General features: G+C 43.4%; 1 protein-coding gene across 1 annotated transcript in view; it reads left to right on the plus strand.

Moving 5' to 3' along the window:
* Positions 1 to 27,923, plus strand: part of PLXNC1 (plexin C1) — a 102,791-nt gene that overhangs the window by 73,827 nt on the left and 1,041 nt on the right. Inside the window, exons 21-30 of the mRNA XM_034772823.1 lie at positions 809 to 955; positions 15,604 to 15,781; positions 16,705 to 16,808; positions 19,984 to 20,038; positions 21,125 to 21,156; positions 21,246 to 21,344; positions 23,481 to 23,644; positions 24,206 to 24,353; positions 26,342 to 26,479; positions 26,566 to 26,640. Of these exons, the coding sequence (XP_034628714.1) occupies positions 809 to 955; positions 15,604 to 15,781; positions 16,705 to 16,808; positions 19,984 to 20,038; positions 21,125 to 21,156; positions 21,246 to 21,344; positions 23,481 to 23,644; positions 24,206 to 24,353; positions 26,342 to 26,479; positions 26,566 to 26,640 (1,140 nt within the window). The remainder of the gene's footprint in view (positions 1 to 808; positions 956 to 15,603; positions 15,782 to 16,704; positions 16,809 to 19,983; positions 20,039 to 21,124; positions 21,157 to 21,245; positions 21,345 to 23,480; positions 23,645 to 24,205; positions 24,354 to 26,341; positions 26,480 to 26,565; positions 26,641 to 27,923) is intronic.

The following is a 27,923-nucleotide window of genomic DNA, read 5'->3' on the forward strand; positions in this document are numbered from 1 at the left end:
CTGTCATTTTGAAAACCTCACTTCTGTTTGAATTTTTTTGCCTATTTTGTTACAGCTAACACCTATGATTAATAGAACTGTAAGAGGTTGGGGGGAAATGATCCCTCTCATTTTACAGTCTGTTTAATTTAGTCCATTTGGTTGCATTTTGTGTGCTGACAATTTTGTTGTTTGAGGTTGTACTTCCTGTTGTGTGCACTAATATGATGACATCTCTCCCATGCCCTGTTTTGCAGGAAGCTCACGTGCTTTGCCCTAAGGTCTGCAAAGTACAGCAGCAGGGTAGTTTGAAGCTGGCAACTTTCCTGGGACCCAAGTATAGAGCTAGGGGCAGTCAGAGGAAACCTGTTCTTCACATCCCAGTCCTCTTTGTGGGGCTGAGGAGCAATGGTAGCTTGGGATGGTAGAGTGACCTACACAGGGTTGGGGAGTGAGTGACACCTGAGAGAAGATGACAGGTCCCTCTGAGAGCTCCAGAGGCGAGCTAAGCCAGGCCAGAAGAGGCAGGGGAGTCAGGCTTTCTCCACTAGCTGCCTGCCTGTGCCCAACATGGAGCTCTGAACTGTCGTGGCAGGAGCCCCAGGTGGCTCTTCCCATTTGAGTAAGAGAAACAGGAGTTGGGTGGGGATTTACGAAAGAACAGATAAACCTGCACAGAAAGTATTTTTAATTGCAGGACAGCTGAGCAACTTGGCTAAAAAGGAAGTTTGACTGGCTTCAAATTGTTGGTGTCCCACTAGAGTTCCAATGGGAATGCAGAAGAAAGAACTAAAGCTGTTGCTTGTTTGTGTTTGGTCTTATTTCTTAGGAGACAGTTGGAGAACCATTCTATAAGCTTGTGACTGCCCTCAATCAGAGGATAAACAAAGGGCCGGTAGACGTAATAACTTGCAAAGCCCTGTATACACTAAATGAAGACTGGCTTCTGTGGCAAGTGACCGAATTCAAACCAGTGGTATGTTTGCCAAGCTACTTTTCCTTCAAATACTGAAATGTTTTGAAAGAACCCACAACATTCTTCTTATGTTAGGATGCTAAATTGAGTCTCTTAGATACTCCAGTGATGGTGACAGTCTAAGTACCTAGATAGATAAAAATGGGCAGAAAACAAAATTATTATTATTAACACAGCTTCAAAACACACTAGATGTGAATTAACCCACATTTCACCAATCTGATACCTTCTGCTTCACAGCAGTGATCTAATAGCCAAGCACTGTATCGAGGTCTCATGATACTTCAAGTTATTCTTATTAAAAATTATACTATAGAACATTTGTAAGTACACAATGAGGTATTGAAGTAAATAGTTAAAACTAGATTACATTTATCAACAGTACACAGGAAATTTTGTGATGCTGGATACCTGGGATTTTATTGTGTTTGCTTACTCAATAATCCTCAGAATTCAGTAATTCACTGTGGGCTTTCCTGTCATTAACTGCAAATTAGTAAAGTTGTAGTGTGGTGGATTTTAATTAGTTGCCTGAATAAAAACAAGGTCCCTATGAAACTTAGCTAAATCATAAAATTCCAGAGTGGTGGTGTCAGAACTTTCCTCTATACATAGATTTGTTACATTAATCAAAACAAATAAAATGTTCTTACCATTTTGCACTTATTGCTGCAATCCAGCTACTACTGAAGATATTTTCAACCTGAATTACCAAGGTATCCTTTTTTTTAAAAAAGATGATTGCAAAAAGTTAATTAAACATGTTCTGTTTCCTGTATGCTATGAATCCTTGGGTTTTCTAGGTTTTTTACTGATTTGTAACAAATATTTGGTGCTGCACATTTAATGTTCTGTGATAAAGATAGGTTTTATATGTTATAGCTAAAACTATTAACTGTCTAGATCACAGGTTTCCCAACTGTGATCCATGCACCAAATGCTAGTGGTCCACAGAGAAGTGGCTAGTCCCATGGCATTGGGTCTCCTCCTTATTTCTAGCTCTAAAACACATTGAAAGATGTTTAACACTATATTAAGGGTGAGATTTCAAAAAGCACCTAAGAGACGTAGGTACTGAGCTCTCAATGAAAGCTAATCTAATACTTTCTTGGTTTTTCAAGTATGCAATTGCTGCTGTTGCCATGTGGCCATTATGCTATCAGAAAAGGGAGGTGAAATGGTTTGTGCAATTCTACATGGGAGGCTGAGATGGTCTGTGTGATTGGGAACGGAAGGGGAAGTGGGAGACCGATAACTTTTGTTAGAATGTTCCAATACCCTGCTCCAGGTTCACTGAGGGCTGGTCCCCACTTAGTCCGGACTTCGGACTAAGGTACGCAAATTCAGCTACGTTAATAACGTAGCTGAATTCGAAGTACCTTAGTCCGGACTTACCGCGGTCCAGACGCGGCCGGAAGTCTCCCCCCGTCGACGCCGCGTACTCCTCTCAGCGAGCTGGAGTACCGGCGCCGACTGTGAGCACTTCCGGGATCGATCCGGGATCGATTTATCGCGTCTTAACCAGATGCGATAAATCGATCCCAGAACATCGATGGCGTGCCGCCGGACCAGCTGGTAAGTGAAGACTAGGCCTCAGTCTGGCCCAGAGTTAAACATATATTTAAAGCACAAAATTACACAAACTTGAGCCTGATCACAGAGTAGTATTTGATGGAATCTGTGGGTTTGAAAAGTAAAAAAAGACAGGAAACACAAACTTTGGACATGAAGTCTTCAAGTGTGGAAGAGCAGACAGCTGTAAGATGCAGATTACTATCAAAATGAATGGCCTTTCTTTGAAACAAATTAGCCCTGTCCAATAGGAGTGTGAGGTCTAACATGGACTGGTCAACCAACAGCATCCTACTAAATGGAAAACAAAGTTTTATGATAGCGGACTGAATATTTTGAACAATCAGGTCTACTTTACTGACAAGAGAGAGAAAGGTCCTGCAATACATCACTGAGTGATTGGCTCTTGGAAGCCTTATCCCTGAACACAGAGGAGCAGCAATGTTATGAGAAGTAGGCCTACCGCATAAGAGTGAAATACATCCAGTTTCCAAATAAAACATCCTGGATATGTTAATTTTGGTCACATTTTATTAGATATAGGAAAACTAGATGAAGGCCGTGTGATTTATGAAGATACTCATCAGCAGCCATTGCATCCAAGCAATCCCCAATAGAAAACCAGCAGTATGAACTGTGGTGATCAGAGAGAATTCTGAATAATAAATGGGACTAATAGCGAGCGTGCCCTCCACTGATAGTACTTATCTAATCTTAGACTATATTCTATAGCACTGTTTGACAGTTCTAGAACCTCTTGGTGGCTGATTATGCCTGCAGCGCTAGAAAACTCATATTCTCCTTTTCTTTATTCTCCCACACCCTCAGGTTCCCCAGTTTCCACCATTTATTTCAGTCCTGTGTTGGTTTGTTCAGGCTTCTGAGTGTCATGTTCCTGGATTTGGCTTCTTTCTTCATTGTTCTGCATAGTATTTCTCTAGCTCAGGGGTAGGCAAACTTTTTGGCCCAAGGACCACATCTGGGTGGGGAAATTGCATGCAGGGCCATGAATGTAGGGCTGGGGCAGGGGGTTGGGGTGCGGGAGAGGTGCAGCAGGGGGCTCAGGGTAGGGGGTTGGGGTGCAGGAGGGGTTCGGGGTGCGGGCTCTGGCCCGGCACCGCTTACCTGGAGTGGTTCCAGGATGGCAGTGGCACAGAGCAGGGCTAAGACAGGCTCCCTGCCTGCCCTGGCCTCGCGCCACTCCCAGAAGCGGCTGGCACCACGTCCTTGCGGCCCCTGGGGGAGGAGGAACAGAGGGCTCCATGCTCTGCCCTCCCCTGTGGGTACCTCCCCCGAAGTGCCCATTGGCCGCAGTTCCCCGATCCTGGCCAATGGGAGCTGCGGGGGGCAGTGTCTGGAGGCGAGGGCAGCTCACAGAGCCCTCTGCCACTCCTCACCCAGGGGCTGCAGGGACGTGGTGCCAGCCATTTCCAGCAGAGGTGTGGGGCCCACGGCACCATGGGGATGGCAATCCTGCGGGCCAGATCCAAAGCCCTGACAAGTTGGATCTGGCCCGTGGGCCGTAGTTTGCCCACCCTTGCTCTAGCTCATCCTTTTTCTCTTTTTCCAAGTGGGTGTGCATATTATCATTTGCCATGGAAGTCACACTGGTGGCATCCTTAAAGTGTGTCCTTTAAGGTGTGTCCCATTGTCGTCGTCTGACCATGTTTGATGCCTTAGTTTGGTTTGCTCTATTTAGAATTTCTGCTATTGCAAGAAATTCTTTCCAATGGATTCTTAACATCTTCCTCAGTTACTTTGGAGTGAGTTCATCATATCAATTTCTGTTGTAGATTTCCATGACTCTGCTCCATAAAGGAGGACAGACATGATGCTAGTGTTAAAAATTCATACTTTTGTGTCAGTTCTAATCATGCTACTTCTCCAAATCTTTTCGAGTTTATGAAAATTGTTGGCTACTTTTGATATTCATTGCGTGACAACTGGTATGGTGTCACCATCATTGTACATCTCAGAACCTATATAGCTAAAATGACTTACCTCTAGTGTTTCTTCATCCACTCTAGTGGTTACTTTGTCTTCCCCTTGTTGATGAACAAGCCAACTTGTTTGATCATATCAGCCAAAAGCTGAGTATTTTCTTTGATTAACTGATGGGTTGAACTAAGCTGGACAGTGTCCTCAGCAAATATGTGGTCATCTAATTGTGCTTTATCATTTGTCCATTAAATTCTTCAGTTGCCTTCTGCAGTTACTTTCATAACATAGTATCAGAGGGGTAGCCGTGTTAGTCTGAATCTGTAAAAAGCAACAGAGGGTCTTAAAGGTGCCACAGGACCCTCTGTTGCTTTCATAACATAGTCAATGACCAGTGCAAACAATTGTGGGGACATAATACAATCTCTCTGTACACTGTCAAAAGCCTTCTGGAAATTTATAAAATTGATAACAAGCTGTGCTTGCCACTGCATACTTTGCTTTGTAACATGTCTGAGAACAACAGTATGGCCTGCACCTGATCTCAGTGGTCTAAAATATGCTTGTTCCTCTAAGTTGAAGGGCTATTTGGTTCTAGATACATTCCAGGATGATGTTGCACATGATTTTCCCAGGCACTAAGAGTAATGGGATTCCTCTCCAGTTACTAGTATCAGGGGGTAGCCGTATTAGACTGTGTCCACAAAAACAACAAGGAGTCCGGTGGCACCTTAAAGACTAACAGCTTTATTTGGGCATAAGCTTTCGTGGGTAAAAAACCCACTTCTTCAGATGCATCACCAGTTACTGCAGTTGGTTAGGTCACCTTACTTTGGCAATTTTACTATAAGGCCTCTCTTCACTGGGTTGGGTTCTTTTCTCCATTCCATATTCTGTCCAGAAACACAAGGAAAATCTGGAGAGCTGTTTCATCACTTGTTTTAAGCATCTCTCCACTATTATTATCCTCTTCTGCTGCTTTCCCATTTTTGAGTTTACTGATGGTTTTTCTAACTTTTTCCCATTGTAATATCTCCTAAATCAATAGGCAGCTCTAGGAATAGATCTTCACATATTTCTAGTAATTTGCTCGGGCTTGGTCTTTTAGGCTTGAACAAGAGATCAGCTTCATGTGAAGAATATGATGGGGATTGGTCAAACCCATAAGGAAGCACATGTCATGAAAAGTGCCTTGCATAAGGTCACAGCAGTAATGAAAATAGGACTTTGGAATGTGAGAACAATGTATGAAGCTACTAAAACTGCCCAAGTAATTAAAGAAATAGATAGATAACATCTTGATGTCCTTGGAATCAGTGAGTGTAGATGGACAGGGCTGAAAAAAACTACACTTCAGAGAAACAAATAACACCATCATTTTCGAGAATGTGGATGTTAGACATGAAGCTGTTGTAGCAATCTTGATGTTGAATGAAGCAGATCAGACATTGACTGAGTGGGAATCAGTCAAAGGAAGTATTATTAGAGCTTGCTTTCAGACTCGATTATTCAAACTATCAGTCATACAGTGCTATGCGCTAACCAACGAAAAGTAAGATGAGGAAAAAAATGCTTTTCATGATTTGTTACAGGATGTGTTAACAAAAGTCCCAAAACATGATATCATAATGACTATGGGTGATTTCAGTACAAAGTAAAAATGTACAGTGTAAACTACCCAATGATAGGTGGAACAATATTTTCCTACTACAGAAGTCCAACATGGTACTCCCCAGATGATACTACAAAGAACCAGATAGATCATTTCCGTATTTAAAAAAATGTTTTGCAGCTCATACGTGCATACAGGGGAGCAGATGTGGGCAGTGACCATAACTTTTGTATCGCTTAATTGAAGATCAAGTTAAAGAGAATGAAGAAAGTTAAAAGACAACTGTGCATCAACAGCGCGCAATTAAAAGACTGAAACACAAAAAGCAGGGCCGTCCCTAGCCATTTCGGTGCCCTATGCAGCCCCCCCTCCGTGAGGGGGGGCTGGCCCCAGGCCTCCATGGGGGCAGGGCTGGGGGGAAACAGCCCCCTGGCCCCAGCCTGTTCCGCTTCCCTGGCTCCCAGCCTTGGGGGCCAAGGGAGGAATTGCCCCCCAGCACTCACCAGCGGCGAGACTGGGAGCCAGGGGAGCGGAACAGGCTGGGGCTGGGTCACTCCACTTACCATGCGGTGAGTGCAGGCCCGACCCCTGCAGCAGTCCTCAGGGGAGTGGGGGCGGGGCAGGGGCTTTGGGGAAGGAGTGGAGTGGGGATGGGTCTGGGGCAGAGCAGGAGCGGGAGCTTTGGGGAAGGGGTGGAGTGGGGGCGGGACTGGGGCAGAGCAGGAGCGTGGGCTTTGGGGAAGGGGTGGAGTGGGGGCGGAATAGGGATGGGAAGAGGCAGGGCTGGGGCAGAGCAGGGGCGGGGGCCATGGGGAAGAGGTGGAGCAGGGGCTGGAGCAGCACACAGCTGCGCAGGGCACCAGGAAATGTGGTGCACCAAATTTCCTGGTGCCCTACACAGCTGCGTATTTTGCGTATGGGTAGGGATGGCCCTGACAAAAAGCGCTTTTCATCTTGAACTGAAGAACAGGTTCAGTGTTTTAATGGCATTAACTGACGAGAACCAAGACATTGATGCTATGTGGGAAAACATCAGAGTGTGCTATCTGGAAAGTGAAAAGACAATTCTAATAACAATGAACTCTAAAAGGGAAGAATGGATTAGCGGTGCTACTTGCGTGGCAGTAGAAAAGAGAAGTGTACAACAATCCAAAAACTGTCAAATGCTAAGACGTGAAGAGACAAGCAAGTGGCAAGAAGAATACAGAGCTCTGGACAGAGAAGTAAAAGGAGTGCCAGAAGAGATAAAAGGGCATATATTAGTAAAATGTCAAGAGGCTGAAGATGCTAGCCCAAGAGGTGACCTTACAATCTTGTAAAAGACATCAAATAGCTAAGAGGAAACTTATAACAAATAGCTAAGAGGAAATTTAAAAATTATTTAAATAATTTAATTTAATTTAGCAGTTTGGAGACCCTATTAAAGGTGCAAATGAAAAGACTGTTAGCACAGAAGAAGAACAAAGGAAAAGATGGACAGAACATTTTCAGTATAATGGCCTAGTCTAATTTCTCCATGTCTATTGCATTTTGCAGTCTGAGAGACAGGGGTAGAATGCTAGACTGGTGGGCAATTTCAGTGGCAGATATAATTTTGCCAGCCCAGTCCCCTTTTAATGAACAATATTCTATCTCAGTTTTTCACTCAGTGTAATAAATGGAAAAATACATACAGAACACTGACAAGACAGAGATTTGAGATACCATGTAGAGCTGGAGTAAAAACTGTGTGCTGTATGTGGTAACTTTCCTTTTCCCAGGTTATCTTTCTGTTCTTTGACGCAAGAAACATTATTTTGCATACACCTCTGTCTTAAACCACAGCATAGTTGCCATCTGCTACTGTTCATTAGCTCAAATGCCTCACTTAACTAGAGCAATCACAGTTTTTGCTTTCATTTACAGAAACAACTGTATGTCTGGAAAAATGTCTTTAAATGTTGAATCCAAACCTCTATTTTACCTTGTTGTTAGCAAGAAAAAAATGCTCTTTATTTTCCCTGTCTTTTAGCCAGTTTCCAAGCCAATCTCCAGTCAAGTAGGTCCCTTCCAAATGCTTGTCTTGGTCTCCTTAAAATAGTTGTTAAACCTTTCTTGCAACCTATGATAATCCTTTGGTGCAGAGTTGTGATTTACTACTGCTAAGCACTTACTTCTAGTGCATGACATCTCAACTCTGGATATTACTGGGTTACTTTAAATGGCCTGTAATTTCCTCCTGAATCTTTCCTTAAGTTAACTTGTACTTTTCCTTGTTTCCCATGCAAAACCAGAAATAGTAGAAAAATACCTATTAATGTTTCTCCAAGATTTCTGTGCTTCCATCCATGTGTCTATTTAATGTTGTCTGAGCTTTAGTGCCCTTAGCAATCTTAAGAGCCTTTTCATAATTTTATCATCTATGATTTCTTTTTTAGTTTTACAATTTGTGGATAAATGTGGTGCTCATGAAGGTTAGATTCTAATGAAAGCTTGCTCATGCCAGGCATTGAGCAGTCAGGCAAAATCTGAGTCATGAAAATTTCAGCTGTAGAGACAGGCAAAATAATTGTTGGTTTTCTTATTGGCATGTGTACCATTACATCACTCTGATTCTATGTTTTTAGAGGAGTTTTTTGTTTTATATATAGGCATGTGTATGTTGCTTATCATCTGAGCATCTCATACAGATCAGTGAATTTATCTCCCTGACACCCCTGTGAGGTAGAGAAGTATTATTATGCCCATTTTATGCAAGGTTTAGATCTGTGATTCCATAAATGCTTCAATGCTGCATACTTAAGAGGCTGCCTCTCTCTGTGTGTGATACTGTTACAGCTACAATCAGTGGAGCATTGGAGCGGGGACACCTTTGGTGTAAAAGAGAGGGAGCTGCTGCTAACAGGACATTCTCTGTGAGGAGTCTGATAGATATGGGAGATCTTACTGTATTAAGTTTCTGTAGCATTGTGCGCCAGGGATTGTATATAATTCCACGGGGGCGGGGTGACCACAGCTCCTCCAGGAACGAGCAGCAGTGGAGGGTGATTAGGCAAATTCACTCAGGCTGTAACACCTCCAGAGAGGTACTACCACCTGGGGAGGTTCTCAAATACCAGGTCGAACTGGATTCTTCAGAGGCCAACAGGCAAAGAAAGGACTTTTAGATAAACAGCCTGAGTTTAAATTGACTTAGGGCTTTCTTCCTTATCTAGCAAACGGACAGGACCGTCTGTCCGAGGCAGGGCCTCAATCCTTATGGAAGGGTAGGAAGGACTTGACCTATTAGGGCCCCATAAGACTGGTGGGTGACCTCTGGTAAGCTTTTAACATTCTTATAGGAACTTGTATTGTTTTTATGTGATTTCTATGTAATGCTTTTACCTTAAGAATAAATGTGCTTGCTTATAAAGATCTGAGTGGTAACATAAAACTCCTGGCAATTACACTGTTCATAGCCTTTGAAGAGAAAGCAAAGCACAGACAGTAGCATGTTTAAGCAGTCTGGTTTGCTGGGAGTATCACAGCATAGGCAGGGAACTGGGCAGCCTGGGGAAAAACCCCAGTCAGGAGGGAGAGAGACACGGGTCTCCACCCAAGAAAGGTGATGGCTGAGGAACAGGGAGTCTAGAGCAGGTGTCCTTGAGGGACCAAAGAGGGGGAACACAGATTTAGTTGCCCTGAACTGTGACGGGGGAATATCAGTTTTTAGACCTATTCTCCCCTCTCATCCACTCTGACTGGAAATAGCTTGAATGTGATTATTTTCAGGGCACACTGCAAGGCCCATCTCTTAGCCAGGGCTGCTGGGGAAGCAGAGGCATGATAGGATCTGATGTTTATATTGGGTTTGATTTTACTGTGGCTGATTATTTTTTGTTTGTGGGATGTAGAGTACAGTAACTCCTCACTTAAAGTCATCCCACTTAACGTTGTTTCATTGTTATGTTGCTGATCAGTTAGGGAGCATACTCATTTAAAGTTGTGCAATGCTCCACTCTTACGTTGTTTGGCTGCCTGCTTTCTTCACAGCTGGCAGCCTCCCTACGCGCCCCCTCACCCCCACCCAGCACCGCGGATCAGTGCCTTCCCCCTCCCTCCTGCCGGCAGCAATCAGCTGGCTTGCGGCGTTCGGGAGGGGGGGGGAGGTGCGCCGAGTCCTCACTCCTCCCCCCTCCCTCCTGTCCAGGGCAATCAGCTGGCTTGCGGCGTTCGGGAGGGAGGGGGGAGGTGCGCCGAGTCCTCACTCCTCCCCCCTCCCTCCTGTCCAGGGCAATCAGCTGGTTTGCGGCGTTTTGGAAGCAGGAGGGAGGGGGAAGGAGCGAGGACTCAGCGCGCAGGCTCCCCCTCCCTCCCCTGCCTCCTGAATGTGGCCAGCCAGCTGATTGCCCCAGGCAGAAGGGAAGGGGGAGGAGCAAGGACTCGGCACACCTCCCCCTTCCCTCCCCTACTCAGCAATCAGCTGGCTTGCGGCGTTTAGAAGGGACGGGGGAGGAGCCAGGACGCAGCGAGCGAAGTAAAGGGGGGGAGAAGAGGTGAGTCAAGGGTGGGGGCTTAGGGGAAGGAGTGGAGTGGGCAGGCTGAAGGTTGAACCCCCGCCTCTGGTGCTTGCAGAATAGGGGAAGCTGCCCTGGAACCTAACCCCCCCTATTTACATTAATTCTTATGGGGAAATTGGATTCGCTTAACATCGTTTCACTTAAAGTCGCATTTTTCAGGAACATAACTACAACGTTAGTGAGGAGTTACTGTACCTTCTAGTTTTACTTCCAATTGATTTTATTTTTAAAATTTTGGAAAATGCATCTAGATGCTGTTTTGAATCTATTGTTATACATTGAAATAAAATAAAATATTGGCCTGAACATGAGAGTGAGAGCCAGGAATTCCTGATTTCTCATCCTAATTCTGGCACTTACTATTTATCTTTAGGCAAGTCACATAATTCTGCTTAATCTTCTTTCTTTATCAGTAAAATAGGGACAGTAATGTTCCCTACTCTGCAGAGATATTTTGAGCATTAATTAGTTACTATTTGGATAGCAGGGTAGAGAGCTAAGTATTTTTATTTATTTTTCCCTATGGTGATGATAGTTCCTTTGCTTGATTTGCCACATGATGTTGCATGACCTCCTGAAGTCCCTTCCAACCCTGATATTCTATGTTTTAGGATGCCAGCACAATTATCAAAGCATCAAAAGCTTCATTTTACTCAGTGACAAAAACAGAGCTTTTAAAAGCCACAAGGATCTTCTTTTTCAGGGATGGAACCATAGTGGGCAGATGCCAAGTGGCAAACATGTTTAATTGGCAGTTTGCCACATTACATGCCCTGTTTCCATTTACATAATTACAATCAATGATTGCATTCTCCCCCCATCACCAGTAGCCTAGGGATTCCCTATCAGAGGGAATGGGAGAGTTAAACGTAAGTATGGCCTGCTTGCTCTCCAAAGCATTTTCTGATTTGCCTTCCAACCGACTATGCTGCAGACCCAAGTCCTCCATTTAGCCAAAGAATGTGGGGAGCACCTGGGCATGTTTCTCTACATCTCTGCTAATGTGCCTTGACCCTGAGTTGGAAACTGTAGCTAGGGGGAGGAATAGCGCGATGTAGCGAGGGGGCGTGGTCTCCCTCCCTGACAGATGGGTAGAGGGCCGTGACCGCCCCCTGGTGGGCAGAGCTGGGACACCCACCACCGCCCACCTGGAAACAGAGGGGCAGGACAGGAACTGGAAATATAAAAGGCAGGCCCTCCAGCTCAGTTGGAGGAGAGCTGCCAGAGGAGCAGGATGTCTCCCTGCCACTGCTGGAGCTCGGACCCAATGGAGGCTGCTACAGCACCAGAGACCCGGAGGGACTGCTGGAGCTGCCAGACACCGGGGACACTAAGGAGCTGTTGGGGCTGCCACTAGCCAGTTACCCCAGTGAGACAAATGATGACCCTGAAACCCAGGTACCCCTTGAATGTGAGTGTAGGAAGGAGCCCAGGGAAGCCGAATAGGGTTTGGCTGTGTTACTGACTGCAAGCCGACCAGCCTGTTGCAGCTGGATTTCCCCGTTGAGCCAGTGGCGGACCACTCGGCCACTGTTAGAGCCCTGGGCTGGGACGCACTGGAGTCGGGTGGGCCTGTGTCCCTTTACCCCCTGCCACCCTACCCCTGGGGCTATGGCAGCCTCCCCAACTTTAGACCAAGAGACCTGCATTGGTCTGTCACCTGCCCGAGCTAGGATGCCAGATGGTTTTCCTGCCTGTCCCGTCAGAGAGCTGGTCCCCCTAGACTGCTGCATTGCTCTGCCTGATTGCAGACCAGAGCCATTAACTGTTTGCAGTTTTGCCTGGACCGAGACCTCCTGGCCTATAGTTTCTCTGCTGTTCAGCCTGACTGCAGGCCAGAGCCATTAACTGTTGGCTAATTTCCCCCTGAACTGAGTTGCTCCAGAAGCATTGTAGCGAGGGGGCGTGGTCTCCCTCCCTGATGGACGGGGAGAGAGCTGCGACTGTCTTACAGGGGAGAATGCTCCCCTTTGGTGAATGTGGCTCCTCTCGGTTGGGGTAGCGAGGCCTAGCTGTTGGAGATCAGAGAACTGCCCTTGTCCTCAGGGCATCAAGACCTAGAGGCCAGAGCCTATGAGGCTGCCTTTGTCCTCAGGACAGCAGGGCCTAGCGACTAGAGTCTACGAGGGGTAGGGGGACCCAGGCCTACCTTACTCCACCGGGTTCCAACCCAGGGCCTGTGAACTGGGAGTCCTGGCTTCAGGCTTAGGTCCCTCGCTCAACAAATGCGTTCCCTGGGCCGCTTCATACCCTTGATCCCAGATCCTGTAGTTCCTCCCGGGGTGGCAGCTTTCCAACTCCCTCATTCTCCATGGTCGAGTGGGGTCCCGTGATGGACTCAATGTGCTTGGCCTCCTCAGGCTGGGGCTCTCGCAGCTCTCTCGCAGGAGCCTGTAGCTTGCGTCGGCTCTGGTCAGCCCAGCCTGACCCAAGCTGCTTTCTTGTATATACTCCCTCCACCGGGAACATGCACAGCAGGGGTGAGAGGGCGTGACCTCCTGGGCCAAAGCGAGTGGTTAACTCTCGCGGGGCCAGTGCGAGGTTGGTACACCCCGTCACAGAGACATTACTTTTGGGTCAGTTAGTTCAATCTCAATTGCCATTCAGTCTTAGGCCTCTCTGCTGAGACTCCCTGAAGGGTGCCGGCTGTAGTGAATTTTGTGACATGGATACTTGTTCACAAGGACCTGCACTGAGACAATCAACTGATTTTCCAATAGACTGCTGAACAGCCAAAATATTAAGCAACTTTTTGTCCCCTCCAACTTGTGGTGGACTTGACCTAGCAACCTTAAAGGCTCTGTGCCATTACCAGGTCTTTTAGTTTCACATTCTGCCTTAACCAAGCTAATCCTAGAGGAAGGGCAATGTCCTGGGTGAATTTAGACCAAGACACACACCCTGCTATGTGTCTTCTCAGCCTTTTTTCATTGCGTGTTATAAAGAATGCAAATTGTTGCTGTTTGTCTGGTGGGCAGTGCAGAAATGGAGGGAGGACTCAAATTTCTGGCATGCTAACATATGGAGAGGTTTCACAGCACCTTCCACTGAGCTATTTGTGTGGGAATGTACGTGTAGAAAAGGAGACTCGACAGAGGAAACAGAACTTTTCTTGTTAGCCCAAAAGCAAGAGTTTCAGATTGAAACAGGGAAGTTTGTATTATATTGTGGGGCAAATGCTATAATAGGAAAATCACCTAAACAATAAAACATGTTTGCAAGAAGTTGAAGAGGAATCAGCTTCATTTTAAATCTTCAATTTAACACTCAGTAAGCACCCTTGAAAGTGTTTAGTTAGGAATCCACCTAGTAGCAGAGGAATGAACTAGAGCTGTGTGGGAATATGTCAAGGGAGGCGCGAGCTGTGTGCCTTTTTTTTTTTTTTAAGAGCTCTGGGTGTCGCTGAGGCTCATGCAGACGGGCCATGCACACCCAGTAAGCGGAGATAAAGCTCGGGCTCGCCATCCCCACAGCCCCCAATCCCTCACCTGGAGGCGGCGGGGCTCCGGCTGTCAGCCCCGAGGCAACAACGCAGAAGTAAGGGGGGGCATTAAGTGATATTGATGAATATCCCTTTTCACATTGCCACCCTGACTTCTGTGCAGCTGCAGTGCTGCCTTCAGAGCTGGGTGGCAGTATATGTACTTGGGCCGGGGGGAGGGGGTCACAAACAACTACAGATACAAAGAAGGTGGGGGTGCCGATCAAATACTGAACTAGAGGCTTGATCCAAAGGCCATTGAAGTCAGTGGGAGTTTTCCCATAGACTTTAATGATCTTGGATCAGGCCCTATATAAAGTATTAAGCCATTTTGCTGAAATGATTCTATTATTCTATTGTTTGGATGTTATGATACAAAGCCTGTTGAAGTTGACAGGGAGACTTCCATCAGCATCAGAGAACTTTGGATCAGGCCCTAAGTGTAAGTCACTTATACTTCCTTTTACTGGTTTTTCTGCATCAAATCTCAGTCAGTATTCATTTCTTTCTTCAGGCGCGATGTCCGCCCTCACTATTTCGACATCTCCTCCCCTTCCACTCAGTTTGTCCTTTCAGTAGACTCATTACCCTGGTAATTAAACATCTCTATGTCCTGATTAAGTCATTCTCAGTTACTTCAGTTACATTGTATTGTTCATTAAATCCTGATGTTTGCAGTTTTGCAATCTTGTTTTTAATACTCCATCTGTTTTTGTAGAAACAGGGAAGTTAAGTAATGTCTCTTTCGGTTCTTTCCTTTTCTTTCCTCACCACAATGTAGTAGTTTCCACTCATGGCTGATAAAAAAAAAAAATAGAAAGAACCACTCATCTATTATAATTATTAATATTTCTAAATCTGAGAGAGAAAAGAGGCCCACACAATGGCCTGAGGCTAACTCGTCTCAACTTCCCATGAGAGCAGAAAGGAAAAAAATAACATTTTTGGTTGCTTCCTCTTTTAACAATCTTTCCTCTCATGAGTCACACCCACGATCCTCATGTTTCAGTTAGGGTTTATTATAGCACAGGTGTTCAACTACTTAAATGTAGAGAGTTATTACATTAGTTTTTTCCTCTGTGACTTGCATTCAGGGGCAGACTTTTAAAACAACATTTGTTACAGTCACATATAGAACACAAGAGAGAGAGGGGGAGTGAGAGTGTGGGCTACCTGGACCATGGATCTCGGTACATAGGACTAGGCACCTGTTTCCTACCTCCCTGGAGTGGAGGAGCATGGAATAAGCAAAGCCTTGATTCTAGCCCCTCACACTCTGGCCAATATAGAGGGGCATGTTAGTGATCCTTCAAACACTATGAATTAATTAGATCTACTTGATTCATTATTTAACTCCACCAAACAAACTTTTTGATTGGAAAAATAATTTAAATAGGTGCATAGCTTGAAAAGCCTAGTCTAGTGTGTCTAACTTGATATACAGTGTTTGCTACTGTGAAGCCTATCTCATTCTCCATAGATTTGAATAACATTTATATTCTTGCAGGCACTGAATGTCTTCTTTGAAAAAATCCCAGAAAATGAGAGTGCAGATACCTGTCTTGATATCGAAGCTAATGTTCTGGATTGTGATACCATAGAGCAAGCCAAAGAGAAGATCTTTCAAGCATTTCTAAACAAGAATGGCTCTCTTTATGGGCTTCAGCTCAGTGAAATTGGTCTTGGTAAGAGAGTGCCATTGTGTATTATCCTCTTACGTTTGCTGCTGTTTCTGTGAAGATTCCTACTTCGTAGATCCTATCACTGACTTTGGCTACTGTTAGTTAATGCTGCTTTGTCATAATAAATTCTGGGGAAATTCATACAGCTAGTAAGGCTGTAAACCTGTGCTTGCCCCCAAGGTTTCATTCTTACAAGTTAATGTGTTAAAACCACAACTGCCTTTACCTGCACTACAATTTTAACAAACATTAGCTAACACGTGTTAAAAATACCCCTTTCCCCCTTAGTATAAACATAGCAACAATGACAGGGCACATGTGTGCAGCAGAACAGCATTAATTCTGGTCCACAGGGTATCGCAATAACAAAACTGCATTCAAAACTAGGCTCTTTCTTTCCCCAGGACATTACCGTTTTCCTTTACTATCCTCAGCAGGCAGCCACTAAGAGAACTCAAATGACTGTATAAGACTGCCAAGGGGATGAGGAGTGAGATAGTTACAATGGCAGATGGCAAACAGCATGCCCATAAGACCATTGAATCTTGATCTGAAATAGTTATATAAACTGTACAAAAATAATCTAATTCAGTTCATCCAAATATCCAGTTTTAGAAACAATTCCATAAAATACTCATGAAGCATCCATTTGGGCTTGATTAGTTGAAAGCACCTGTCTGGGTTGTGGCTTAACTAGGATAAGGTGAGACACTTCCAATAGCCTCATGCTCCAGATATCCTTTGTACACGCCAGGCTTTCTACAGGCAGGGCAAAGTCATGCTCATGGAAACTAGCACATGGACAGTGATTAGTAGAACTCGGATTGGGACCATTAGTCCAAAAATAATAAAATAACAATGCTGTATTTTGCTTTATGGGACCAGTTTTAGCATGTCATTGTTTTGTCAATATCATTGTTTTACAGAACTTCAGTCTGGTGCACAGCAAAAAGAACTGTTAGATATCGATGGTTCCTCTGTGATTCTGGAAGATGGGATAACAAAGCTAAACACCATAGGTCACTATGAGGTAGGAACAAAAATAGTGCAATTGAATTAGAAACCTATTTCTCCCAACCCCCAAGTACTGCCTGCCCAGAAATGTCTTGATTGATTAGAAGTCTGAACATTCACAAAGGTGGGGAAAAAACAGGAGTACTTGTGGCACCTTAGAGACTAACAAATGTATTAGAGCATAAGCTTTCGTGGACTACAGCCCACTTCTTCGGATGCATACAGAGTGGGGAAAGCTCTGTAGGCTGAGCATCTGATGCGGACACCTAGAAACTTTTTTCTCATATGATATTTATGGAATGGTCTTAGTGTTGAGTCACATGCTATTTCATGTTACTTGTGGAGAGATTTGTTTGTTAGGGAATCACCCAGAGTTAGATAGCTCAGGTATGCTGTACTTGGTAGTGCAGTCCAGTGAATAGTAATAATTAAAGTGTCTGAGGTTCAACGTCCAAAATCAGAGGTACCCAAAAATACCGATCACTTTTGAAAACTTAGGTTCTCAATTTTTGCATTGCCCAACTTTTTTTTCTTTTCAATTTTAAACCAAGTGACCCTAATATTGCATTAATATAGAGCTTTAGCTTTTAATTTCTTAGGGCTTTATTGGCTTTTTCTTACTAGAAAAAAAATAAATTAAAAAGAAGCTCACCTCAAGGAAGCGTATGCGCCTTTCACTACACTACTCCTGGATGGCACGTCAGGGCATGCACACTCAGTGGAGGCACTGCTGTGCTTTTTACAAGATCTCCACCACTTTCTCGTAAACGCAGCCAAGAGCCTTGACAAAGAGACCATGACAAGAGGTTAATTGCTTGCTCCCCAGGCAAGTAGAGATGGGAAACACCTTACACACCTGTTCTACAGTCATAGACTTTAAATTTCCCAGGCTTCAGAGTCACCAGTGAATTCTAGGGGCATGAAGCTGAAGACATTTAAATCGGATGTGAGATCCAGCGATCACAGTTTTCTGTGGAGGATAAGGGGCCTGGAGGGCTGGACGAGAGGCACAGGTACAGGCAAAGGCAGACTGTTGCCTCTTCACCTGTTCTGAAATGCACATGTCCCGTGCTGCACAGAAATGAGTGTCTCCCCCCCGAAGCTGTGCATCTCACAAATTAATAACATTTTAACTGCCTGTGGAAACGATTAGGACACGAACAAGCAATTGAAGCACCAGGACAGAAAAGAAGGGCCTCATTGTTTATATATTGTGGAGGAAGAAATGGTGGATTTGGTCACAATGACAATAGAAAAGAGAAACTTTTATTCCATTAGATGCTAGAGGCTAGCTTTTGTCACAGAGATATGACCCATTGTAGGGGTGGTGCAAAGCTGCACTGCACCCGTGGCATCAGTTTCTATAGAGAACCACAATTCCCTTCCTGTTCCTCTCGCCCTGGTTGGTAGCTGGAGTATATCAGCATTAATCTTCCCTCTGTGCTGGCCAGAGTGTGAGGGGCTAGAATCAAGGCTTTGCTTATTCCATGCTCCTCCACTCCAGGGAGGTAGGAAACAGGTGCCTAGTCCTATGTACCCAGATCCATGGTCCAGGTAGCCCACACAGTGATGTAAGAGGGACTCTCACTCCTTCCCTCTCTCATGTGGGCAGGGGCGGCTCTATATTTTTTGCTGCCCAAAGCACGGCAGTCAGGCAGCCTTGGGCGGCACGCCTGGGGACGGTCCGTGGGATTCGGCGGCGTTTCTGCCAGTCATCTGCCAGTCCCAAGGCTTCGGTGTACCCGCCGCCGAATTGCCACAGAAACCATGGGACCAGCGGACCTCTCGCAGGCACGCTGCCGAAGGCCGCCTGACTGCTGCCTTCACAGCGACCGGCACGCTGCCCCCACGGCTCGCGGCCCCAGGCACATGCTTGCTGCGCTGGTGCCCGGAGCCACCCCTGTGTGTGGGTGCGGGATCCAAATCACAGTCTAGCCCTAACAAATTTGCCCATCTTTTGAGTGGTCTTAAATTACCATATGCTGAAACATTCTTGCAGCTCTGGATGAGCTGTGAAACACTGCATTATCAAATGAAACTTTTTCTTTATAAATATACTTATAAAATATTCCGTGTCTGCCTCCAAGGAGCCAAGTGTAAGGGCAAGATTTCTTTGGCACAAGACACAGCTTTCTACAAAGTATCTAAATGCTCATGCTGGTTCCCAGCAGTGGGCTGGCTGCCAAGGTTTTAAAAGACATTTAAATTATTTTGGCAGAGATCCCTTCGTAGGATCGACCAGTTGTTTTTGTAATTATAGAGCAGAGTGTGCTAGCACTTGGCAAAACACAGGTTTCAACAACTGTCTACACTCAGCACTACACAGGATTAGCTTTAGATCCGTTCTTTGACAGTAACAGTATGACTCACCAGTTTCTTTTTAAGGGAAGATTTACTGCCTTAGCAGTGGAGTTTATTCATGGAGGGAGGATGAGGATTTTCCTAGAAGTCTCAAGCCACCTTCCTAGGTACCTTAAGCCTAGAAAACTGAAGTGCAGAAATCTACAGTACACAAGTTTGATCTTCGTCACTTTGGAAATTGAAGCCTGGAAATAACTATTAGAAACTTGAGGCCTGGTCATCTGCATCCCCTCAAAATGCAGATCTCACCCGCCCTTGCAAAAAGTGATAGAAGGTATCATATGCCTCCCCAGCACCATCCCCACATGGGAAGGGATTGGATGGGAAGCCAGGCTAGGGGGTCACACATCATCCTTGTATCAATCCTGAAGGGAATCCATAGAAATAGGAATGTGAATGGACAGCACAAAATAGTGCCTGGGAATGATTAAGGAAACCTAAGGACATATATGCAGAGCATAAATAAACCAGCAAAATCTGGCAAGGAGGAAAGCCTTAAGCAACTGATTTTTCAGAGATGCTGAATTTCTCTAACTTCGGTTAATGTTTGTGGCAGCTGTAGCTGCTCAACGTCTCTGAAAATAAGGCTTTATAACCCAGATCCTCAAAGGTAATGAAATCAATGAGAGTTAGATGCCAAAATACCTTTGAGGATCTGGGTCTAAATGCTTAGTGAGAATCATGTGTGCTATGTTGAGAATGGATAGTGCTGGCATAACTCACATTTTGTATGATTTGAGATTTATCATGGGGATGAGGACATGAAATCTAGAGCTTCATTAATTATGGACATGAATATTTCAGTAAGAGATACTTGTTTTTGCTTTCAGATTTCAGATGGAGCAACTATAAAAGTCTTTAAAAAGAAAACTAATTTCACATCAGGTAACAAAGGAACTGAGAATTATTTTATTTTTATGTGAAGACTGTAATAAAGTTGTAGAGATTTGCATTCATAGTAGTTTGTATCTCATAGATACAATGTCAAAAACATGACATTGAATTGTAACTGAGAACAGGGACAATCATTTTAATCTTGTTCTGAGCCTGTGACGGGCAACACCTCCACAGGGCATTGGGAGGAAGAGGTTCAAAAAAAAAAAAAAAAAAGACCCATAGAAAACTTACAGTCTTAGGTAATGGAATGCATAAAGACACACGGACTGAGTGGCAAGATGACAAGGCAAAGAAGCATAAACATCACAAATGTTGGCTAATGAGAATATAAAATGTGCACAGGAAACTTATGAACAATTGTATGAACTATAGTAATAAGCAGTTAAAGACAGAACTTCAAGTCAGCTCAATTATTTTCTTTGTAAACCTAGAACTTTTGACTCAGCTGTTTCAATAACACACCAGTAACTACAAGTTACACATTAGGTGTCAAGCACCACTGGGTTGTGGTCTAAGATTGGTGAGGGATGAAGTTGCTGTCTCCCCTTCCAGAGGCAGCAGGATCATCCATTGCTGGCCTCTTTCCTGTAAACACATGCTTCCCCCTTCGTATGCTGTCCCAGGCAGAAGCTGGCCTCCATCTCCCTTCCAGGATTTGTCTACATTACAAAATTGTAACCACGATTAAAACTTTGGAGTCACAATTCCTCCTATGCCTCCCCCTTGCACCAAGAGAGAGGTAATTTGCTGCTGGCCTACACCAACAACAAATTATGCTAGCCCTGTTCCGGCTCAGTTTGTGGGCCAGAGAATGGAGGGGCAATTGGAATCATGGCTCTGCCCTTTTCCCCAACCTCTCCCTGCCCACCTATGTAGAGGGAGCAAGTAAAACGCAGAACCTGTGAACTCTGACCCAAGGTCTGGTAGCCTGCCTAGGAATGTAGAGTGAGGTTCTTGCTCCCTTGCATGGGCACATAGCCCAACTCACAGTCTAGTCCGAAATAAAGATGCCCATTGCTGCGTGCATTTAACCGACACCAGTTCACGCTCTTTCTCCTTTTCCCTATTGCCTAGATGTGGAATACTCTAACCAACACTGTCATTTGGTGAGTTAAATAAACCAACCATTTAATTGTTCACTTATTTAACATTGAACGATTATATCAGGATAACATCTCTCCTCCTCTTCCTGTAGATTTTACCTGACTCTGAAGAGCCACAGGGAGCAATGCACAAAGGAAAGCAAAAATTTGAAGTGAAAGAAATGTATCTGACAAAGCTGCTGTCTACCAAGGTAATAGTTCCGGATTCATTTTGGGGTAGGTTGGGCGGCATGTTTGACTTAGCAGAAATTGGAGTGGAAATTATGCAAACCTGATGTATGTGTATGACACAATGTTAAACTGTAAACACTACTAGCTACAGATTTTTATCAATCACGAAAATAACTATCTTACAGATTGGCAAAGTGGAGCCCTAAGATAGCCATCTAGTAATGCATTCTCCCCTCTCAGCACAATTGTTACCTCCTTGCCTTTTGAGGATAAGATTGTAGTTATTGGGGGTGATCACTGATGGGGTTCCTACTTGTTGTACAGGCAAAGGAGAGGTTAGTGTTTATAAACATTCCGGGTGAAACCTGGCCCTGTTGGAGTCAATGTGAGTTTTACTGTTGCCTTCCATAGAGCCAGGATTTCACCTTCTGGTTGGATAGACTGTGGTCTAAATGTTCCAGAATGATGAGAGACTTTCGGTGCCCAACACGAGATACCCTAAAAGGGCCCGCTTTTCAGAAAATGCTGAGCACCCACTATTATTTTTGAAAATACAAGTTACTGTTGAAAATGTAGGTCATAACTTTTATAATCTAAGGGCTCTAATTCTCATAGTGCACAATTTTAGAAACAATCCCCACCATCACTACCAAAAAAAAAAAAATACCCTCACTAAATTAGAGTGAGTTATTTCTAATGAATCCAACAGAATATAAATGTAAAAGCTCTTAGCAACAGCATATCATTTAAAAAAATTATTACCAATTCCCTTACTGGGTAAAATTCTGTGTTATTCAGGAGGTCAGACTAGATGATCCTTAAAGCCCTCGTGGCCTTAAATCTAGCAATCTATAATTATTAAGGTTATGGAAGTGCCCAGAATGTGCCAGGATGCTTTCCAAAGAGAATGAAGACCAAGATCCACAAAAATTAATCCTGCCTCTGCAATTCCCCAGCTGCCTAGTAACATCCAGTGCTAGCAAACTGACCTAAAATCTGGCTGCTGTGGAAAAGAGGCTGAGAAACAACAAAACAGAAATAGTCTTTTAAATTTCTTTAAAGTAAATTAATCATCTACTACTTTATAATAGTGTACTGCATCCAGTGTCAGCATTAGAATAAGACAGTGCTTTGAAAATATCACACTAAAACCCTATCTATATGTGCCATGAACTACAGGAAGTGTCAGTGTGTTGGGCCACTTTAGATAAGCTCTGGTCCTAGCTCCTGGCAGTTGGAGGTTCAGGGACACCCAGAGCATGGGATTGAGTCACTGACCATCTTGGCTTATAGTCATTGATAGACCTATCCTCGGAACTTGTCTAAGTCTTATTTGAATCCAGTTATACTTTTGGCTTTCATAATGTTATTTGTTTTTTGCCATTTCCTCCTTAATAATATTGTATGAATAGTGTCCATGTGTTTTTTGTTAACCTGCTTTGCCCTTCTACCACCTCTAGGAGTTTTTTGTTTTGTTTTGTTTGTTTTGCATTAAAAATAGCCAATCCTCCATTCCTCTCTTTAGTGGAGGACCTTTTCAAGGTCTCTGACTATCGTCCAAAGCTGAATCTTAAGACTCAGCAACACCTCTTCTCTCAGTTGTGAACCAGGGAGGGAGAACAGCAGCTTGGCTTACAGTCTCATGTGACATCATTAATCAGGTCCTCTAGAAATTTTGATAAGATCCTCCCCTCCCAAAAAAGAATAAAGTGAGCACCTGTTGTATTCCTGATCTTCTTTGAAAAAGGTAGAAAAAATATACTTTTAGTTAAAATTGTGTGTTGTTATCTAAATGTACCATAAAGAAGCAGGGAAGGGCTCAAGACAATTCCTCCTCCCACACAGAGTTCAGCTTTACATTTACCACAATTCTCCCTGTTGACAAAACAATGTAGCATAGCTGATGAGCCGTTAGCACAGCTGATGGTGATAGGTCTCCACTTTCTTTTTTATTAGTGATTCTGTCCATACCTATTGAGTCAATTTTACCCAAACCCTATAGAGTGTGCATGAGCATGCATGCACGCACATGCATCAACCCCTCGGCTTCATTTCTGTGTATGTTTCACTTGGATTGTGTTTCAACTCTCCTCCCCCAACCATCTTTGTCCTTTTCCACCTGTAATAACAGGACTGCTCATTTTCTTGCTTTTCAGGTTGCAATTCATTTAGTTGTTGAAAACCTCTTTAAAAGCATTTGGAGTTTACCCAACAATAAAGCCCCAGTTGCCATCAAATACTTTTTTGACTTTTTGGATGCTCAGGCTGAAAGTAAAAAAATTACAGATCCTGATGTGGTCCATATATGGAAAACCAACAGGTTTGTGTATATATGTGTGTGTGTGTGCGTTTGTGCTTTCTCAATGTACTTATGTGAAATTAGAACAGGATACTTGTAACCATACCTTGTTTTATAATCTGTGTAGGTGGTATGCTGTGACTAAGTAGTGATGACTCTGAAACAATCTTGCCTTGTTGCAGTTTGTGAAAAATGAATCACTTAAAATTGAGCATTGCTCACTAACTTTTGTGGTGTGACTACCTGGATCCAAGAGCTCCATCTGCCTGGAGCTCTAATACATCAGTTAGATTCTGGTATATGGCATCATAGCTTCTAGAAATGTGTTTCAATATACTGATTTTTCTCACCTGAAGGAAGTCTTTACAAATCCACAGAGAATGATTTGACCATTAATTGGTGCTGGCTGAAGCTAGAGCATGGATTTGACTGGTCTGGTAGCTTTGTGGCATTCACTAATGCTCATTACTGCATGAATGGGCAGCTCAGAATTGTGCCTGTCTGTATGGTGTAATGAATTCTAAATACTGAATAAGTCATCTGGCTTGAGCTGCTGAACTTAAAGTGCTTTTCTCTGATTAGTCTTCCTCTTCGCTTCTGGGTGAATATATTGAAGAATCCTCAGTTTGTCTTTGATATTAAGAAGACACCACATATAGATGGCTGTTTGTCAGTAATTGCACAAGCTTTCATGGATGCCTTTTCTCTAACAGAACAGCAGCTGGGAAAGGTAATGCTTGGCCTTCATATTTTTTTGCTGTTTCCAGACTGAATAATGTTACTTTTAATTGTGTAATGCTTTTTGGATGAAATCCTGGCTAAAGTGAAAGTCAGTGATAAAACTCCTATTTCACTCTTTATTACTCTATCTCATAGGAAAATAAGAAATTGAACAATCCAGATAGATGTACCTAAGAGAGAATTTAACTAGGAATTGTCATATCTAGTCTAAATCCTCATTCATTTTCTATGTTCCTTTCCATCTTGCCATTTTTAGAGTAAGGTGAAGAGAGGGAAAAGTTCCACATTATTTGGTCAAAGTTGCATCTGTGATTAATCAAAAGTTTTTAGAGATGTTAAAATTATTAAACCAGAAGTCCAGATTTTTCTGCCATACATTAATGAGGCATGCAGCAAAGACTGCTGATAAGCTGCTAACCAGAATAATAATAGGTAAACTTGAAAAGCATTGGAGATGTGATGCAGTTCCTTTTGCAAAATGTTGGCTGCTTATCTGAACATATCCAAACTTCTTTGGTGGAGAAGCCAGTTTGGAAATCTCACAAGTAGAGCCTTTCTTACAAAATTTCCAGAACTTCTTGGTTGGCCCGCTCAGAAAAACTTCAGTAGTCATTTTTTCTGCTATTTCCCCTTCTGGCTTAAACCAGAAAATACAGGGTTAAACAAAATGATTTTTTAAAATGTTAACTAGACAATTTTGAGTCTCAAAAAAGTTTCAGATAAAAATTGAGTTATTTCCTGTTCGAGCTGTTGCTCATCCAAAATAGGTGTTTATTAGAAAAAGGAGGATTTTTTTAAAAACAGTTATTTGATAATAGGACTTTAAATTTCTTGAAACTAAAGCTAAATTGACTAATAATTCAATGGAAAACTCCAAACTGCTGTCACCTATGTATTAAAACCCTCCTATTGTTAGATTTATGTTCCCTGCTCTAACCATCATTAGAAACCATTGCTGATACAATGGCTTATATTAGCCATTTTAAAAAAATCAAGCTGAAACTTGCTATGTGTATTATCAGTGCAGTTAAGAGTTTTTTACTTCTTAAAAAGACAACAAATGTTATTTTCATGATTGTGCATGACTTTTCTAAGCTTTAGATTAAAATATTCTTCAGTCACTTGTCAAATAAACTTATTTGTTTGTTTTTATTTTAAAACACTAACAGTAGTGCCAGGATATTTAAAAAGTTAATTATAAGCATACACCTAGTTTACTCCCCATAATTTAAAATAAATAAACTGTTACTGAAATCTGAGAGCACTAGCTGTTAGCCCCTGAAATCTTAGGTTCAAAGAGGGGGCTTTAGCTCATATAAAAAATCTCTTATATTTTGAGGGTGATTCCTCAAGGAAATTAGAAGTGGAATAGCTAGGCTGGGTTGTTGGTCAGTATCACTTTAGACTGTTAAAGCCAAGGCGAAAATCCATTTGGCTCTGCCTGAATCTCACCCGTGCATTAACTCATTCTTCTAAGCACCAGATTCACATAATCTCCCTGCTCTTTCAGTAATATTAAGTACTCCACAAGTACTCCTGTTCTTTTTGCGGATACAGACTAACACGGCTGCTACTCTGAAACCAGTAATATTAAACCGTCCTCTCATCCTTAGAGAGGAGCCCACTGCAAGGCAGGGCTAGGTCCACTGGCAGGTTAATGTAAGGGAAACTAACACAGCTGCTGCCCATGTTCTGTACATAAATAGAATTTCAGTCTCAAGAGTGTTGGTTCAGCTCTCACAAGCAGGGGCAAATATAGTAATTAGTACTCCTGAGCCCAGTAGAAATAGTTCTACAGTAACTGTCATGAAATTCAATTTTGCAAAAGCTCGACTCCCTTAGCACATGACCACTCTGCAAACAGAAGTGGTCACATGCTAACAGAAAATGCAGTAAATCCACTGCGTGGAGGCAGAAGCTTGAGCAAATTTGTGCTGTTAAAATTTACTAGTATTCATAATATGTTTTCTTTTTAAGGATGCACCAACAAATAAACTTCTCTATGCTAAGGATATTCCACTCTACCAGGAGGAGGTGAAAGCTTACTATAAAGCAATCAGGGATTTGCCTCTATTGCCATCAGAGGTAGAAGAATTTTTAACTCAGGAATCTAAGGTATCATTAATAACCAGACACTTTACTAACTTTTTGTTACTTTTTAAAAAGCAAAACTGTCTCATCAGACCTCTCTTCTTTTTTAGAAACATGAAAATGAATTAAATGAGGACGTGGCCTTGACTGAAATCTACAAATACATAGCAAGATATTATGATGAAGTAAGATCACCTGTTATTCCTATTTATGCAGTTACTGTAGACTAACCACATCAGGCATTGATGTGGTTAGTCTGCATTTCAAGTTTGACTTTTCAAGCTAAGCAGGGTCTAGTTTGGTCAGTGCTTGATTGGGAGACCTCCACGAAAATGTCAGAGGCTACTGGTAATTCAGAGATTGTCTGAGTCAGTATAGAACCAATACCTCGCATGGGGATAAATGAGCTATATTTATAGTATCTTTGGACTAAGCCATAGAGTTAAGATTCTGAACACACCTCCTTCCCTGCCACCACTTTTAACAAAAGTGAATTTAAATTCTCCCTGCAGTTGCAGAAGGATACTGTGTTCTACGCTTCCTGTCCCAAAGTGTTTGGAAATGTTGTTAAGTGACTGTTAAACAACTGTCACAACCCACCCAGGACTGGGGGTTGCATTTCCCTGGAGATTCTGGAACTCTTTTTGGGATTCAGTGTGCTAGATAATATTGGGGATCTGGGGCTCCCATTCTATGTTATTTAGACACCTAACTCCCGTTGTTTTCAATGGAAGGTAAGAGCCAGTATGCCATTGAGGAGCTGGGGCAGAGTTTATTGTCATTGGTATGGCTATCACTTTATGAAAACCCATAGCTAAATTTAACACTACAGCAGAGCAAATTCCTTCTCGGTACATTACAGCAAGGAGGAATATTCTCCCGGCTCCCACTGACCTCTTGCCTGGCCCCATTTTCGTCCACATCCTGTTCTCATGAAAATAACCTCCCACCTCGCTAATCCTCCCCAATCCCAGCTGTGACTGTCAAGCAGGGTACCTCCCTGCGCATCTGCTCTCAGGTCCCGGCCACCTCTTCAGCAAGTGACCACTCAGTCATCCATGCCAGAAAAATCCCTGCACCCTGCTGTGACTGGGCTCCCCCCACACCGGGTGAAATAAGGGTGCTGATCGCAGCCCGCTCCTGGAGTGATGTGCGACACAGCAGGAGGGCTGCAGGGGGAAGAGGAGTGGGAATATGGTGTGGGGGACAGTTGGGATTTACTGCAGGGAAGTGTCTCATCCTCATCAAGCCAATTTCTAGCAGCTTGGGCCTCATTCCTAGCAGACCAGACTCTCCTATGCAGCACAGCACCAGCAGGTTCCCCAAAATTTATTAGTCTGCTGGTCAGTTTTCAACTCAACTTTCCTGAATTCTGCATCAAAGCATGTCCTTTGCCATGTCTGATAATTGCTAAATGACTCTGGTAGTGGTTTTTTAAAGTCTCTCATCTGTCTTTATTAGGGTACTT

This window comes from Trachemys scripta, chromosome 1 (genome assembly GCF_013100865.1).
Source record: "Trachemys scripta elegans isolate TJP31775 chromosome 1, CAS_Tse_1.0, whole genome shotgun sequence".
Classification (NCBI taxonomy): domain Eukaryota; kingdom Metazoa; phylum Chordata; order Testudines; family Emydidae; genus Trachemys; species Trachemys scripta.